This window comes from Cavia porcellus, unplaced genomic scaffold (assembly GCF_034190915.1).
Source record: "Cavia porcellus strain 051 isolate PalLab524CR breed Dunkin Hartley unplaced genomic scaffold, mCavPor4.1 scaffold_9, whole genome shotgun sequence".
Taxonomy (NCBI): domain Eukaryota; kingdom Metazoa; phylum Chordata; class Mammalia; order Rodentia; family Caviidae; genus Cavia; species Cavia porcellus.
The window spans coordinates 45391075-45410382 of NW_026947492.1; the positions used below are offsets into that span (position 1 = coordinate 45391075).

Consider the following 19308-nt stretch of genomic DNA (forward strand, 5'->3'; position numbering starts at 1 on the left):
TGAGACCTAGATTCTCAAGGGTTAATTGTATGCTGGGAATTTCCACCGGGAAGTTTAAAGATCTGCAGAGGTAAGGAAGTGATTGAAGATACTGAACATAATACCCTCACCATAGACCGGCTGTACAAAGCAGAAGCTGTTGGACAGATGACAATTCAGCACCTGCCTAGAAAAAAATGCAGCACTTTGAACTAAATTGTCTAGTAGAATTCTTCAGTCAGTCAAGCTATGAGTGATAAGATTCTGAAACAGATATAAATCATAAGTGATTCCTTTAGAAACACATAAAATAAGCGTAATTCTGAGTAGGTACAGCTTCTTCAGTTAAATGATTTCATGTTTCTCTCATTCTTTTCTTTGCTTGTTTGTCAAATTTGGGGAATTAACACTATTGCTTGTCTTATTATCAATTACCAAAAACAAAAGACAAGAAAATAGGAAAATCACAAAGAAAATAAAGTTCATGCTGAATCCTACCAACTGGGTAAATTAGCATAATTATTGATACTATTCTTTAGTACCTCTATTAATAGATACATATAAGACTATGCATACATTTATACTTGATATAACACACCGAGCGTTTTGTCCTATAAACTTCCATGTTTTCATTCAATGGAAACATAATTTATGAAGAAGTTCAACAAACCTGTCAACAAATGCATGGTGAAGAAGAAAAATGGGATCGTTGGCTGATCCTTGTACTTGAGACATGGTTCCATTCATATAGATGTGCAAAGCATTGTGCATGCTGCTTTGTGAGTCATTTGCTATTCCTGAAACTGGGTTAGCAAATCCTGTTGGTAAAAGATAAACAAAAAATAATTAGTTTACCTGATAAAAGTCCAAATGACTATTTTATTTGGCTTAAAACACAAAGGAACAAACTGAAATCAATATGAAAATTCATTGTGCTTTGGGATTCTTTACATTCTGCATATCAACTGAGTATCCACAAAGTCTTGGTGGAAATGAGTTGTGTTAATTTGAGTACAACTAAAGGATTAAGCAGATGAAACAAGGTGAAACAACTTGTGCTCTCTATTGTGGCTTGTATGTATTATTTCTCATTTCAAAATCTGGTTCCAGAGGAAGCACAAAATTTGTGACTTTCTATATTATAACTTGTCTTTATAGTCCTCAAGCCAGTAGATGACATAATATGTTTAACTGAAAAATATTCATTTTACAGTTCATTAAATTTATTCTCAAAGACCATACCAAGCCCTGATTTCTCTGTAAGGAATTCTAAGAACATACATAACTCTTTTCACTGGACTTCCTTGTATGCAGTAACTTCTCTTAATGAATATACATGACCCTTGCTCTACAGACAATTTTCTAAGAGCTTAACACAATTTCATAAAATGTTCGGAAAGAGCTTACCAATTAGATATGTACATTATCACAGACTTGAAAAATAAGGACTTAGAGAGAGCAATGAACCTAAGTTCGAACAATGAGTAGGAGCTGTTGAACAAATCCTGTTTTATTATGCAGCTTAATCTCTTAAATGCAATCATTTCCTGCCTTTACTATGTTGTAATAAATCACGTCATTAAAGACAGCATTTTGATAGCAATATTCATCAAGATTTTGAGTAGCACTAAATAAAAGTTTCATAACAGCATTTTGTGTGTGCTATCACATGCTTTCAAGTAGATTCCACATTATTTTAATTGTAATTATAAATAATTTCATAGGGCATAATTCAGGAATATTGCAAATAATATTTTGAACAAATGCCAAGGTAACTTTAAAATTTATAGACACCTTAATGATTTGATGCTGATCATTATCCATATAAAAATACTTAAGCAAATTTTATAGCTTGAAATTATTTTGCAGTTTCCTTTTTATACTTACTTAATTTTTATGTACTATTGTCCAAAGAATTATACCTGTTATGTATTTTGAGATGGATTTTAAAGTAATTTAGGAGATCATGACCTAAGTATAAAACTTTCCGTTAAACAAAAGCAATACGCTCAAGACACCTCTCAATGTATGTAGTGTTGATAATTGATGCTAACATATGAAATACTTGAAAACTGATAAAAGCTACATTTTAAATATTCTCATCCCCAATATATGATGTTCATATGACAATAGATAACTTAGCTTTATATCATTATTGTTATGAGTATATAGACCAACATATCATGTTACATGCCATAAGTACAGTTTTTATCAATAAAAATAAAAGTTTATTATACATCTCTGTGACAAAGGTAAGTATATAAAGTAAATTTATTTTTACTGAATTTATGTAAAAATTAGTTTAATATAGACAGCATTAATAATATCAGTATAGCATAACTGATAAAGCTATGTAAATAAATCTTTTAATAAAATAATTTTGAAATGTAAGTGAAATTTTATTGAACATGTGTTTCTTAATGAGGTTAATTAAAATTGGTAAAATTAATCCAGATATGCAGGGGTAAAAGATTTTTATTAGAATAATAGACATTAGTAAATGTTCTATGCAAATTTTTTTAAAAATATGAGAAAGTGTTTTCATGAGTAAGAACATGGGGATTAGGTAACTTTTATAAGAATTTTACTTGATTATTTCAACTCCTCTTGAGTCAAATATATAAAAAGTGACATAATCCAGGATAAAAATTATTTGTTCAAATTCTAATCTCTAAATGACAACACAACCCAGAATTCTTTGATTAAAGCAATATTATATATTATAAATTGTCTAAGTGGTGAGAAGTTACTAAACCATCCATTTGACAATATTGGTGCTAATAATTTTGAGTTTCCTGTATGTCAGGCAACTTGGAAGCTTTTACCCCTTCAGGGAATACTCTATATTGAAAGTGGATATTTTCTTCTAAAATGTTGAAACAGGGAATTGTGAAAGATGAAGTGATAAATGAGTACGTTCAAGTATCCAAATCACATTTATTTTAGAAAGCATATTTTAGTTTGATTTTCCATAGTCAAAACCACAATTTTTCCATGTCTTTATATTTTAAAGGTAAACATATATAACAGCTCAACTCTTTTCTTTATATATCCAAAAAAGGTCAATAATAGGAAAGACATTTTTTTCCTACGTAAAACCTACGTAAAACACCTTCAGAAAGGTCTACCCCTGTTCTTTGGTTTTTGGCATCAGGAACGGAAGTCAGGACCTCACACTTGCCAGGCAGTCACTGTGCCACTGAGCTGTATCCTTGGGCCTACACTTACTGTTATCAACTCACAGAGAAAATACTGTAGATCCAAACAATATAAAATCATAAAGGGATTATTTTATATTTCACTTCTTCAAAGAGTTCATATTTTTTGTTGGTGAAATTATCTCAGAAAAGAGAGAAATGATTACACCAACATCAATTACTGAAATTTTGTCCTCTTCTGAAAGACATTCAAAAGGAAAGTCTGGATATTTAATCACAATAATAATTACATACAGCCGGATTTCCAAACATCAATTATGTACATAATCTCATTTGAATCTCAGGGTTACTTTTATTTTATTTCCTAGAAACTTATTTTTCTGGAATTCATTTTAAAGGGAATAAAACAACCACAAAGTGAATCAAAACTGTAATAAAACAGTAGGAAATACACACTAATTACTAGATTACATGTTGTTGCCCTCTAAATAGTTGCTCAGAAAACCAAATTTAGGCTGGCTCACAGGCAGGGGTTTAGTTTCTTTCCTGTTCTCCCTGATCCTTCCTCAGGGCCACTTGGAATACAAATACTACAATTCTTTCAAGTTTAGAGACAAGAAAACTTTAGTTTATGGAATATAAATAGAACCTCTAAATTCAAATTAGTAGCTGGAGAATCAATGAATTGAAGTTAATTCTGACCAATTGTAAAATTTGTGTTTGTGCTCATTGCTGTAGAGCAGAGTTGGATAATGTTTGCAGTAGTTTGCTGACACACTCAGGAAAATCCTTTTTCTATGTTTCTGAAATAAATCTGTGGACTTGTCATTTTCAAAATCCACTGAGCTGTAGAAAGGTGCACAGTATGCTATTGTCTCACCCTTGTTCAGAGATTTCCCATGGACAGAAAGTCTAATAAGCCACGAGGGATCTTGTTAGCAGTCACAAGTGACAAAATGACTTAAAGTTCTTTGTAAAGGGCAGTGAGTGCACCCATGTTATTTAGTGTCATGCCTCTGTGTTACCTTTGTATGGGAAATTTATAAACATGGCTTCAGGTGGATGACAATAGGAAATTTCAGTTTGTTGTTCTATTTTGCTTTTCTTTTTCTCCTTCATGATTTCCCAATACTGCTCTGGAGAATTTTCGTTTATATGTCCTTTTTAATACTGAAGCTTATCTCTGCTATCTGACTGCATTTAATTGATAAAAAATAGAATTCAGTCATTTAAAGTTTTATAACACCCCAAATGATCCTTATGTGCAACCAGGGTTGAAATTCACTGAACAAGGCTAAATTTCTCTGCATCCTCTCAATCTGAAAGCATGCTTCAAAATCTTTATCTCTGAATATATTATTTCCTTTGTGGGCAATTTTCTTCTCCTATGCTTTGACAGTCTGAAAAATATATTTCTACCTTGAAAGTCTCACACCACAAACTCACGCTGTGAAATATTTTCTTATGCTTAACTACTATAACCTATTTTCTTGAAAAATCATATTAAAAAGTGAAGAACTCTCGTATGACACTCAATAGGCATTTTCATAAATACCAAAAATTACTTAATTAGGTATCATTTCTAGGAAGGTGTACTATAGATATTGCACTTTTATTATCTTTACTAAATTTAGAATGTAGAGAGATACGTAGTTAACTCTTCAAGAGAGTAGAACACATTTAATTTATATGCTATAATTTGATTTGAACTTTTTTATCTTTTCAGTATTTCATGTAAATCAGAGACAGAATTGGAGAAAAAGCATGGTATACAGAAAATACATATTACTACATCTAAAATTAAAAATATCTTAGACACTGTGTTTTATATTTGTGCTATTTCTCCTAAAGTACAATATAATTGAGGAAATATAAAGTATACAGTTTGATAACCACACAATGAATTTGGGAGGTTGAACATAATTACCAAAAACTTTTAAAAGACTCATGATTTGAACTACTTGCAGCAAAAAATAAAATTGGATATCAAAAAATATCTTTGTTCTAAGCCAGTTTGTAGGTATACTGGGAGGATTAACTTTAAGTCAACTTCAGTTTTTCTCAAGTAAGGTGCCTTGCTATAGTCATAGAAATAATTAATTAGCTTTTTTTGTTTATTAGAAAATGCTTTTAGTTTGATATACCAGAGTCCTTCAGTTTTGAAGAAAGGCAATGACAATGGTGACTAGACTATCAGTAGTCATAGTTGTAAGTCTATAAAGTCAAGAAAGGAATTCATAATTTTTCCTATTATTTTTTCTGTATCATTTATAGCTATTGTAAATATCTTGTTAATTTCTCAATTTGGTACCTTCACTGTTTGCACGTGAGTAATCCTTTGCTTCACATGAATGTCATGAATACACAGTTTGAACAAAATGGTGTAGTTTTCAGTGATTTTTCAAATTTCCAATATCTTATCACCAGTCTATGAACATACCCATAATGTGAAATTACACAATACAATAATGATCTATTTATTCATTTAAAATTTTTTGGTTGAAACTTACTTTAAAGAACAGTTTTATAATGACTTCTGAATTCTCAGATTTTTGTTTGTGGTTGAAAAGACTCAGAACATTGGGACACACAAAATCATTTCCTAAATAAGCAAAGATCTTTGTAAACAAGGTAGTATTCAATCTCCATTCTATTCCATATACTTTAATTATAATTGAAAAGGTAGCAGTTAGTATGTGTGCTATATTTCATCTACTGTGCTGAAATGCTGTGAGTATATTGAAGTTAATGCTAGTTATTCTTGAAGTAAATGTGATTCAACATCCTAGTCCTACTTTGCTCAAGGCTGATCTGGTGTCAGCACTAAGTTCCTGTCTCCTACGTTAGTACAGCTTCATTGGGATGCAATGGGTGTTCGTCAACCAGAACTATTAATATTTGATTTCATTTTCTCCAGTTGCAGATTTGAAATACTTAGTATTTTTGTAACAGGGTGTTTCATATTTTCATTTTAGACTGGGCCCTGAAAATTATGTCCTGCGACTGGTTTTAGAAATTCCAGTATCGGACAAACAAAATAGAATGGTTAGTAACCCTGCAAAAGGAAAGAGAGGTCGCAATAGCTACAGTTCATCTTCTTTTCTTAACTCCGTAAAGCAGAGAGCTGCCTCCATAGGTACAGTTTGGCTTCTAGCACACTACTGGATCTTCTCTTTGGTGATCCAAGTAAATTAAGTTTCTGCATACTTATCCTGCAAATGAAAACATTCAGATCAAGGAATCTAGCTGACGCATTAAAGATTACATGTTTTTTAAGGAGCAATATTAACATTCTATTATCAATGCTTTTATTCTAAGTCCAGGGATCTTTTCCTTATTGCATTCAGATTTTCTCATCTTTCGTATCTATACATTTGGACAAATGAATATTATTGTAGATGCATAAGAAGAACATTATATATTGTGGATAAAAAATTGCCATCAAATTAGTTTCAGGGGAGTCCAATTGATGAAGATTGTACATATATGAAATTAGGGACAATTATTTTTAAGATTTTGTTAAAAATCACTTGAGATGTTTGAATATCACAATTTTGAGCAACACTTGGCCAATTTGGAAATTTACAGAGACCTTGTCTTACAATAAAATCAACAAAAAGGATTTTTAGCTCAATGTAAAGATACTGTGTTCAATTCCCAGTACTGCAAGAAAAAAAGAAAGATTTGGGAACACAGGTCAGTCATAAAGTACCCAATGGTCAATCCTAAATGCCAAAACAAACAAATTGTTGGTTCTAATTAAGTTTCCCTTCATTCGTTCTTGTCATGTCCACTGAGAGAAGAAGGTAAAGCCCGGCCTTTTCAAAATGTACTGTCAGGGTAGAGGAGGCCTGTTGCTGCGGCCCTCACCCTGGGTGAGAGCTTCTCAAGTTTCCCCTCACAAGACTGCAAGTAGCACGTGGTCCACAGGATCAATGGCACTCAAGTCATAAAACACAAAAACAGCTAGAGTTGTTGATAACGTCATCAAGATAGAAGGCCCAGATGCTTACTTCCTTATGGCCAATTTTTGTTTCTTTCACATTTAATTTTTTACTGGATATCAACTATTTCTTTTGATAGTTATTCTAAGTAGAAAATTCTCTCATTTTACACTTTGCTTCAGGGACAGGAATTTGAGCTAGAATTAGTGCTTTGACAAAATGATGCAAAGCCACAAGGGGTCTCCAGTGCTAGTCAACTCCAATATTTAGAATTTGGTTTCTATTTAAAGCTAGAAATGTCTATCATGTGTATCAGCATGTAGGATAATAACCTTACTTAAAGAACTTTTAACTTTATAAAATGAGAATCATTGCAATTCTCAAATACTAACTTATGTGATCTATAATACATGAGGTAAATATTGATTATCCTTTCTTTATAAATGAAGGACTCCAGATAAATTCATCACAAGTCATTTGTCTAGTGAGAGATGGTACCAATATTTAACAGCAGCTACTGTAATCTGACTTTTAGAAACTTATTCTCTGCTGCCTCTGAAACATGGTCTTTCTATTTGATTCTTAAGGACTCAGTTCCCCTGTCAATGCTTAGATTTTGCTACATGTTAACTGCATGACCTTGCAAAATTACTTGTATTCTTATACATGACATGTATATAATAAAAATATAAACAAAGATTTTGAGATGAATAATCAAAATAATGAATATCAAAAGTGTTTAGGAACTTTTAATACAGTATAGGGATATATAGATGCTAGAAGTTACTAATTACAGGAAGTGCCTAGAAAATTGCCAGAATGTTTTGTAAGGATATTAGAAAGAATTTAAAAATTTTTTTCTTCTTTGTATTTTATCTGACCAATTCATCTTTGAAGATGTCTGATCCTCTGCGAGAGTATTTCTGATAATTAACACTTGATTATGTCCCTTTCCTTAAGGGGACATAATATACTTGCCTCCTTAAAATTATTTCTTTCCTAAATTACAATTACTTAGATTTAGTTATAATAGGAACATACACTCCAACCAATAAAGTATTATCAGTGTCATATTCATTAGTTATTTTTAGTATATTACAAAGTACAGTACTTGTACCTAACACATGCTGCATAAACATTTCTGAATTAATTAAAGAAGTATTTTTATTATTTTAAAGAGAAGCATATAGTTCTAGTTGATAGAATAAATTTAAAATCAGTTAAACTAATATTTGTTGGAACATCTCCATATATTCCAAGGTTTATGACTTTCAATAAGTAAGATGAACCATATATATATGACCCTATATATATGCCTTACCTTTCTGTGTTATAAGTTATTCTTTCAACAGCTTCCTGATGGAATAATTGCTTACTACTTTTAGAGGAAGGCCTGAGAAACTTGCATGGAAATAGTTATGTTATTGTTCAGAATGGAATGGGGTGGGGAATGGAACGAGAAGGGAAAATATTGCATAAAGAAAGCAATGGTGATAGAAAACAATCTTTTCAGAACCAAGAACTGAGGTGGCAATGTAAATGCAGCAGCTCAGGCCAGGTCAGGCCAAACCTAAAGCACCCAGTGCTAAAATGGAAAAAAAAAAAAAAAAGGAATACAACACAAAGTGAAAAAAAAAGAACAGTGAACAGACTCAGACAGAAAATTCTAGCACACATCTTTAGTGTGGTTATGAAATTTGTTTCTTCCATCTCTTCTATGCACAATCAAATTTGTTTCTTCCATCTCTTCTATGCACAACCAAACTTGCATTTAGGTCAGTGCACTATGGTCCATGGAATACCTGCAGAAGGAAGGTGGGCTCTTCCTGACTTGATCCATATATTTCTCCTATACAGTCCTGCATCTGTTCCCTTTTGTCTTCCAGAAGATAAAGAAGATCCTTCAGAAAATAGAAGCATACTAGAATCTCTACCGTGCCACTAAGTAGAATATACAAATTGGGCTTTGGTCTTTATGTGACCAAGAAATAAGTTTTTATTGAGTTAGGTCGTGAGATTTCCAAGTTTGTTTGTTACGTACATTTTAGCAGAAAAACTCAAGAGGAACAGATGGCAATCATAAATATCTACGTATCAAATATAAAAGCAACCAACTATATGACAGTTATTAGTGGAAATGAAAAATCAAATAAACAGTAACACAATTGTAATGGGAATCCTTAGCACCCCACTTCAAAAAGAGATAGATCAACTAGACAAAAAAAAAATCAACAATGAAACATGAGAACTGAACCAAACCTGTGAACAAATGGACTTAGTAGATGTTTTCATAATGTTTCATCCAACATTATCAAAATATATATTCTTCTCAGCTGTGCATGGAATCTTCTCTAAAACAGATCATATATTAGTCCATAGAGCATGCTTAAGTAAATGCAAAGGAACTGAAATTATCCTATGCCTATTATCTGAACATAGTGCAATGAAATTGGATATTAATGGCAAAAGAAACCAAAAAACTTCATAAACACATAGAAATTGAATAACACTTTTGTAAACAATTAATGGGTCAGATGAAATTAAGGAAGAAATTAAACAATATTTACAACTAATGTGAATACAACATATCAGAACATATGGGATGCAATGAAAATAGTTCTAAGAGGGAAACTTATAGTGGTGAATTCACATATCAGGAAAACAGAATGAGCACAAACAACACAATTTTGCCTCTCAAACTTCTAGAAGAAGAAGAGCAAGGCAAGCCCAAAGCCCATGAGTGGTAGGAAATGATAGAGATCAGAGCAGAAATTAATGCACTGAGACAAAGAAAGCAATACAAAGAATTAATGAATCAAAGAATTGGTTCTTTGACAGAATAAATAAAATTGAAAAATTCTTAGTCAACATTATCAACAAAGGAAAGAAAAGGCTCAAATTTATGCATAGAGGAATGAAAATGTTGAAATCACAGATCTTGTGGAAATGGAGAACATCATCAATACCTACTTTGAAAAGCTTAACTCTCATAAGATGGAAAACACAGAAGAAATGGGCAGATTCCTAGACAGATATGTTTTACCAAAGCTAAATCAAGAAGATGTAAAAATTCTAAATAATCTAATATTAGTTAAGGAAACTGAAAATGCAGTTATAAAGTTATTAACAAGGAAAGCCCAGGTTCTGATGGATTCACTGCTGAATACTACAAGAAATTTAGAGAAGATTTAATGCCCATAATCTTCAAACTTTAATAAAATTGAAAGGGAAGCAATCCTCACACTCATTTCTAGAGGCAGTATGGCCCTGATTTTTCTAAAAAAGGAGAAAAACCCAACAAAACAGAGAATCACAGATTAATCTCCCTAGTGAACACAGATACAAAAATTATTAATAAGATACTGGTGAGAAAATGCAGCAATTTACCAAGAAGATTACGTCATGACCAAGTAGGATTCATCCCAGAGATGCAGCAATGGCTCAACATATACCAATCAATAAATATAATATACCATGTCCACAGAATCAAAGACAAAAATCACATGATCATGTCAATAGATGCAGAAAAAGCTTTTGGTAAGATCCTATGCTCATTCATGATAAAACCTTACAGAAAATCAGAACAGATGGTTTTTAATTCAATATAATAAAATCTATCTATGACTAACCAACAGCCAACATCATACTAAATGACCAAAAACTGAAGGCTTTCACTCCAAAATCAGGAACAAGACAAGGGTGTCCACTGTCACCACTCTTATTCAATATACTTCTTCAAACTTTAGCCATATGAACTACACAAGATAAGGAAATAAAAGGAATAAGGACAAGAAAAGAAGTTAGATTATTATTATTTGCAGATGACTCTGTATGCTACATACAAGATCCTATAAAAAATTCCAAAAGACTCCTAGAGTTAATAACCAAATTCAGTAGGATAAAAGTCAACACTCTGAAATCAATAGCATTCCTGAACACAAACAACTAACTCACTGAGAGATAAATTGGGAAAAGCATACTCTTCAAAATATCATCCAAAAAAGTGAAATACTTAGGAATGGCTTTAACAAAGTAAGAAAGAGATCAATAAAATGAAAACTAAAATACTCTGAGAAATAAAATTGAATAAGATATCAGAAAATGGAAAGACATTCCTTGTTCATGGATAGGAAGATTAAACATTGTGAAAATGGTCATTCTCCCAAAATTGTTATACGGAGTTAATGCAATTCCAATCAATTAGCATACCTCACAGAACTAGAGAAAATATTCTTAAAATTCATTTGGAACCAGAAAAGATCTAGAATAGCAAAAGCAATTCTAGGAAACACAAGCAAGATGGAATCATCATAACCCCTGACTTGAAATTATATTACAAATCTACTATGATAAAATCAGCATGGTATTGGAAAAAGATAGACCTGGAACAGCTTAGAAGATGCAGATACAACTATGAACACACTCAGCCACCTTATCTTTGACAAAGATATCAAACATGTTTCCTGGAAGAAAGATAGCTTCTTTAATAAATGGTGCTGGAAAAACTGGCTATCTACACATCAAAGACCAAAACAAGACCTGGGTCTATTACTCTGCATTAAACTAAAGTCACAATGGGTCAAGGACCACATATTAAAACAGAAACACTATTTATCTACTGAAAGAGAAAGTAGGAAGAAATCTTGAAGACACAGGAATAGGCAGAGAGTTCATGAACAAAATTCAATCTTCACAGGAAATATTTCAAATAATCAACAACTTGGATCTCATCTTATAAAAAAATTTGCACAATGAAAGAAATTGCCAACAGAGTAGAAAGACAATCCACAGAATGGGAAAATATTTTAGCCAACTGTCCCTCAGACAAAAGATTTCTATCTAGAATATGTAAAGAGTTGAAAAAATTCAGACTTCCCAAATTTAGAGACTCACTCAAAAATGGTAATGAGTTGGATACATACTTCTTGGATAAAGAAATATGAGTGACAAAAACATGGGAAAATGGCCAACATCACTTGTCATTTAAGAAATGCAAATAAAATAACACTGAGATTCTATTTTACCCCAGAAAAAATTACTACCATAAAGAAAACAACCAATAACAAATGCTGATGGGACTGTGAATAAAAGGAAACTTTCTTCACTGTTAGTGGGAGTGCAGATTGGCACAACCACTGTGAAAATGAATGTGGAGAATCCTCAAAAAACTGTGATTAAAATTCCTATCCAACCTAGCTCTTCCCTTTCTGAGTATTTTCCCCAAAGAATCAAAAACATCATACCACTGTGATATATGTGCACTCAGGTTCATAGCAGCACAATTTGTAATAGCAGAATCTTGGGAACAATCCAAGTGCCCATAACTGAGGAATGGATAAAAAAGAAATGGTAATTTTATACAATGGATTATTACTCTTCTATAAAGAAGGATACACTTGAAACTTTTATAGGTAAATGGATGCAATTTGGGACCATACTTATAAGTGAAATAAATCAGACACCATATGTAAATATCATGTTGTATCTCTACTGTAAGAAGTTGAAAAATTAAATAAGACCAAAATTTACAGTAGGCACTATAACATGGCAATAAGCTGTTCAAAAGGAAAGGGAAATTGGGATGGAGGAAAGGAAAAAAGAATAAAATGAAAAGGGAAAAGGAAAAATAAATAAAAGGTATATGTATATATATATATATATATATATATAGAGAGAGAGAGAGAGAGAGAGAGAGAGAGAGATGATAGTTGAGATAGTTGCACTACTAATTTCTATTAGTTCACTTTAAAATAAAAATTTAAAAATAACATTCAAATATTAGGTTAAAAAGTTAACTTATCATTTTGATTAATTTAATTACACTTTTACAAATTATTGTCAATCTACATATATTCACAAGAAATTACAAACAAAGACATCTTGTGAACTTATTTAATTTCTCCCAATTTTTTTGTTTTGTTTGAAACAGTTTGGTACAAAGTTCAGTCTGGTCTTGAACTCATTATGTATCCCAGAATGCATATTCCAGTGATTCTTCCGTCCCAGCCTCTTGAGTTCTGAGATTACAGGTATGCATCACCATGACTGGCATTCAATTTCTCCTAGTTTTGACCTTAAAATCTACACATTATTGAGAATTAAACTGCTTATTCAATCTCAATTATTTGGAAGACATTTTCTTGAATTTCAACAAAGTCACTGAAAAACTATTATTTTTGTCAGCAAAACATTTTACATTTCAACAAAAATTATAATTTTTGAAAATTTGATTCCAACATTATAAGTTTGACGGTCACTAGTTAAAAATGTTTCTATGGGATTTTGGTGTTATTAATGAATATGCCTTTTCAATATGTACAATGAAATGTTTCAAGTTTTAGAAGGCCTGAATAACTCAGTATTTTGCAAATGAAGCATGCATGTTACTAAAAAATTCTTCATGGGTATAATATTAACTGATGATATGAATTTTATTATAATATTTGTTAAAATTGATATAATTTATTATTTGACAATACAATTGAAGATTGAAGAAATTATCACTTTTTAAATTTTAGTATAGAAAAAAGAAGATTCACAATATATGAACATATTTTATAAATAGTTCTCCATATTTTAATTATACAATTATGTGAGACTATGCACCATAACACATTAAGTGTAGAAGCAAATGTAAGAATGTGGATTATTTTCAGTTTGCAAAAACAGAAAGCTTCATTTCACTTCCTATTTTTTAGAAATGTTCATGTAAAATTTGTTATTCATATGAACATATAATTAATTTATTTTTGTTGTTTTAAATTAATTTATGAATAGCTTCCAAATTTCTCACTTTTAGTTTTAAAACTGGTACGTATCCATAATGTAACTCACACAAACAAAACATTGAGTTTTCCATATATTGCAAGAGCTGTAAAGGAAATTTTTGACTTAAATTTTTGAGATCAAGCATGAAGAATTGTAAAACATTCCTATAAATGCATCTGATATTGCTAATATGTTTTTGGTGCCCTGAAAATTCTTAGTTTGTGTTTGTTAAATGAATGAATGCACAAAAATAATTAATTTTTGATTTCCAGTACATATTGCTAATGAATAGTGGCATTTCCCTTCAGATCTGACCCAGCAATCTAGAGTGCTGCCATCTAACTACTGACTCAATTGCAGGAGGTACATTATTGTTTTCTTTCATAAATACTTTCTAGAATAATAAATGCAGCTACTGGAAAATAAGACTGTCCTTATGTTTTCTACCACAGTGAATTTAGATAATGAAAAATAAAATGAAAAGTCTTCAGAAAAAGTTGAGATACTAATAAAGATTACAAAGAAAATGGAAAGGGTGGGGGTTAAAAACGTTTCTTCTGTATCTATTTGTAGCTTGTGTATATACATCTACACAATAGTTTTTAAGCATTAAAAAATTTAATAATTTTTACAAATGAGAAAAAATATTTTCAGAGTCTTAGAAATGATGATCAAATCCAGAATGTTCTCTACATCTTTAAAATCAGTATTTCAGCTGACCTTCAAGGGCCATTCTCCAGTGTAGAAACTTTTCTCTCCCATTTCCCCATTTCCAAGGATACTTGCTAAGGCAGTGCTTACCAGTACACACTGCTAGTGCTTTTAAATACCTAGCTAAGATGATACACCCTTTAAATAAATTTTCTTTATGAATATTCACATTTGGTAAAAACAACAAATTGCATGCTAATACAACTAGCGAAGGGTAGTATGAGAGGGAAGAATGAGTCATTTAAAAATATACAAATACAGAAAGCAAGTATAGAAAGAGCCAAGACTATACTATTATTGCACTTAGCAAAAGTTTACTGAATGTTAAACTATATCCTTTGACTTTTCATGATCTCAACTTCTTCCTGAAAGAAATATCATACTGAGTTTCTACCACCTGGATTTATCTGCCACTGGTTCTAAAGAAATCTGTCTATAATAAATAAATGTCCTCTACTATTCAAATAGTCATAGTTTCCAGTAAGTCATTACTGAATCCTTACTATAATTTCCATGGCTGGGTGAGATGAGTATATTATGATCTTGTAACTTTGTTTTGGAAGTAAAGGAACTGATTAGGAAATTGGCAGGCATTTGTATATATAATTATACCTGAAAGGTTGTTTTGGTGTGTAAGCCTGTTACATAAGTATTACCTGTTCTCTGAGAGTAGGTGCTGCCTTAAATAATGTAAAACATATAGAAACATATACAAAACCTTCATCTACAATGGAGCAGACTCTATTTTGTCTCAGAATTTTAGAAAAGGTAATACAGTCTTTTGATGAAAGAACTACATTCAATGCAAATCTACTTGGAAATTAATACACTGTATATAGTTGTTTGAATTTCCTACATATCACAGCAAGGGTCTTGGTTACTCTGAGAACTTGAGAAAAAGAAAAAAGTTGACAGCTTAGGTACAATGAGTAGAGGCAGCTCATAACTGAATGACACACACTGTCTCTCAAACTCAAGTAGTAATTACTTTGCCGAGAATAGTGCTTGACCTTAATCAATAAACACTAAAATATTGTTGAGCTGTTTTGAGGATGAAGTAAGATAGCGCATGAGAAATGAAAATATTAGACACATGGAGATTTTTATTGTTATTGTACAAATAAAATCACTGCTTAATCAGAATATCAATGTGGTTTGCAAAATAATATATCATACTGAGAAACCAAGTAATCCAATAGCACAGTAATGTTCATGGTATGGATGAAAAATGTCTCAAAATTAGCCTCCTCTCCTCTGAGTCAGTATACCCTAAACTTTCAGGATACCCCAAGCTTTCTGATTCCTCAGGATTAGGGAAAAAGAATTGAATATTCCACTTATTTAAATGTGTTATCTCACTTAAAAAAATCCCTCTGGTAATTTGTCCTATAATGCTCTCAAATGAATTTACTGTTTGAATCTGTGTGACCATTTCTGTATTTATTAAAGTTCTGTAACTCATACAGTGAGTCTGAAACTTTGTTCATTCTTTAGGATTTCTTTTTGGCTCTCCAGCTGACCTTTCTTTGAAAATACTCTTTATATCTTAAAACTTTATCCAAAATTCCAAATTTTCATCTTCTCTAAGTAAAGCCCAGAGCTTTTGAGCTGACTCAAAAGTCTGGTAGCACACTGAATCCAGCACATTAATACTGCATCAGCAAAGTTATAAATGAATGTACTCCCCATAGGAATGAATAAGGAGAATGGGAAGCCTGATGGTAATAAAATCAGCAGAAGAATGTTGGTACCAAAGAAGCCTGCTTTCAAAGCTTTTTATGTTTTGGAATTATAGATATAGGGATATGGATATAAGGAGATTTCATTTTCTTAGATCTTTCTTAGATTTTGAGAAATCCCATCAGAATGCTTGAATCCTGAATGCTAAGTAGTAAATATAAAAGGTGGGTTGAAGTTGGGAAGTCATAATTTGTACCATCAATGGATGTTAACTGCAGGAGAGACTTGTAATGAGAGACGGAGTATTTGCCTCGTTTTAAAGAAATCTCTCCAGTGTAGACAGTTGTTAGTTGGGAAAGTGAAAATGTAATTAGGGGAAATAAAAGCGTATCTGGAGCTGGAGAAAGAGATTAAACACTGCAATGTGAGACAGATGGTAATCTTTTGCTTCCAGATGTGATGCCCTCTGAGAAAGACATAAAGTAATCTATGTTGAATTCTGGCTAATAATTCACTTCTTGAATTCAGTCATCAGGAAGCATCAGACAAATTTTAAATAAAGAATGATTATATTTTAATATAGATTGCTAAGGCTGGATTATCCAAAAATGTAAATTTTGTGAAAATATACAACAAAGATCTTGAGACTATTTCTGATTAAAGAAAGTTTAAAAGTCTACTATGCAAGGACACTGTTCAAAGTTTTTGGATTATTGTCAATCTCTATAAAATCTAATAGGACACTTAACCCTCCCAGAAAGTGACTGCAGATTTTGTAACTTCCTTCACTGTATGAGTTGCTTCCTTATACTGAAAACCAATTTGATATTGTCCACGTCTAAGAAACTCTAAACCACTTTGTGTGACTTTAAAGTACTACAGAGAGAACTTGGACTTTTGACACTTGTGAAAATAAAGGTATCACCTTCCAATGCATTTCTATGTGCAGGTTATTTTTGAAAATCATACAGTAATTTACAATAGTCAAATTAATCAATATTTCTAAATCTGTTTCCTTTCTATCAACAGAAAATAATGCAATCTTCCTCTGAGGATGGTTGTAAAAACAAAGTGTAATAATACCATTAAAAGTCTGGCTCAGTACTTTGTATGTAAGCATCACAAACAATAATCATTGGTATTATAGGACAAAAAAAAGTATAATTTCTATTTTCACAGCTGACATGAGATTTCTTTTTAGGATGGAACTCGCTTTGTTTAAATTAGTTTTAGGAATAAGATCCTAGGCTTATAGTTTCGAATGAACAGGAAACGGAATGAGACAGTAAATCAGCAGAAGTTAAGTACAAAATAACAACAAAAGAAAAAAAAAATAAAGAGAAAAAGTAAGGAAGAAGGGAATGTTTGTCTATATAGTATTGGGAACCAAAGATCTTTGTGAAGGAAGGGTGGTTAATGTTAGATTTGACTCATGCATCCTGCCATAAATGAGCTCTTTTTAAGTCTGTAACTTGGGAGTGTTTTGTTGTTCTTGTTGTTGTTGTTCTTGTTGTTGCTGTTGTGTGAGGATGGATATATTTTCGTAGTGCAAGTCAAGGAGAATAGGACAAATGTGTGATAAGTTAGTGATAAATGAAGAAGGACAAACAGATAGCAAAGGGAAGATTTAAGTAAGACTGAGATATGTAAGAAAATTACACAGACATTGGAAAATGCTATGAGAAGCACAGAAACTCTTGTGAGGCACAGAAATCTTGATGATAATGGGGTTTGAGCACTGAAATTCTGTCTTTACTGTGCTATAATTAAGAGAGTAGAATTGCCTCTAGGAATCCATTGCTTAAAATGCTTTAAACCAGATAGAAAAAGTCACTAAAAATTGAGAAATCTCCTTATATCCATATCTCTATATCTATAATTCCAAAACATAAAAAGCTTTGAAAACAGGCTTCTTTGGTACCAACATTCTTCTGCTGATTTTATTACCATCAGGCTTCCCATTCTCGTTATTCATTCCTATGGGGAGTACATTCATTTATAACTTTGCTGATGCAGTATTAATGTGCTGGATTCAGTGTGTTACCAGAGTTTTGAGTCAGCTCAAAAAATTGTGAATTGTCAAATATCTCTTGGGGTTTCCTATCTAAATACCTTAGGGTTTTTGGCTAGAAAAAATTTAAACACAAAGTCAGGAGGAAAAATAAAACTATAGGAATAAATATATTACCTTCCAAAGTATTTCTAAAGCTGAAATTGGCAGATTTATCCATGGATCCAGAATCATATTGAGTCAAACTCAGGCACAATTCCACATCAGATGAGGAGGGGATCCTTGATGTCCTGGCTTTATCATGGTTTCCAGGATTACGCAGTAAAGGTCCCTCAGGATTTCCATCACATAAAACCTGCCGGCTGTTGTATTCCTCAATTCGGCTACAGACAATCTGTACAAAACATTTTATGTTAAAGGAATAATTATCACTATCTGTGAGTCAATAAGAAAAAGCAGGCAAGTTGGAATTAATTGTTACCAGCTTTGATTTCTAATAATCAGGTGGTATTTTAAAATAAATGCTTAATGAAACAAATCTGAAATCTTCAGAATAATTTATGGAATTTTAATACCTACCTCTGAAGGAAATGTCTTAACTTCAGGCCCCACATATCAACCTGTGATAACTCCTTCATTTAAATATTTGATGAGAAAATTAATTCAAGTATATGTTAATTGCCCATTATATGGTAAGTTCTGTGGCTGATTCCAAGACTAGGGTTCATAACACTAAAGGCAGTAGCACATGGCATTATCAATAGTAAACATTCATTAAATAGAAGCCTTTTTTTTACATTAATCGATATTATATTCAGGATTTAGAATAGTTCTACTTTGTGCTTTCCTGTTATAAAATGCCTGATTGCTGATGGCAATTTTTATATTAAGAGTAATATTCCTAATGGAATATTTTCTTATAGCATAGCAACTTCTATGATTCCTTAATTTAGTTAAAACTACTGTGACTTTGGTTTTTGGAAAATCATCAATTTGAAAATGATAATTCCTCATGTTTTCATATGAAAAAAATATTTTTTAAACACTATGATATACA

At 31.7% G+C, this 19308-nt stretch overlaps 1 protein-coding gene across 1 annotated transcript in view; it reads right to left on the minus strand.

Moving 5' to 3' along the window:
* The window catches only part of Tyr (tyrosinase), a 76856-nt gene that overhangs the window by 44994 nt on the left and 12554 nt on the right, over positions 1-19308 (minus strand). The window contains exons 2-3 of the mRNA XM_003468603.4: positions 18429-18645; positions 650-797 (exon numbers count right to left, since the gene is read on the minus strand). Of these exons, the coding sequence (XP_003468651.2) occupies positions 650-797; positions 18429-18645 (365 nt within the window). The remainder of the gene's footprint in view (positions 1-649; positions 798-18428; positions 18646-19308) is intronic.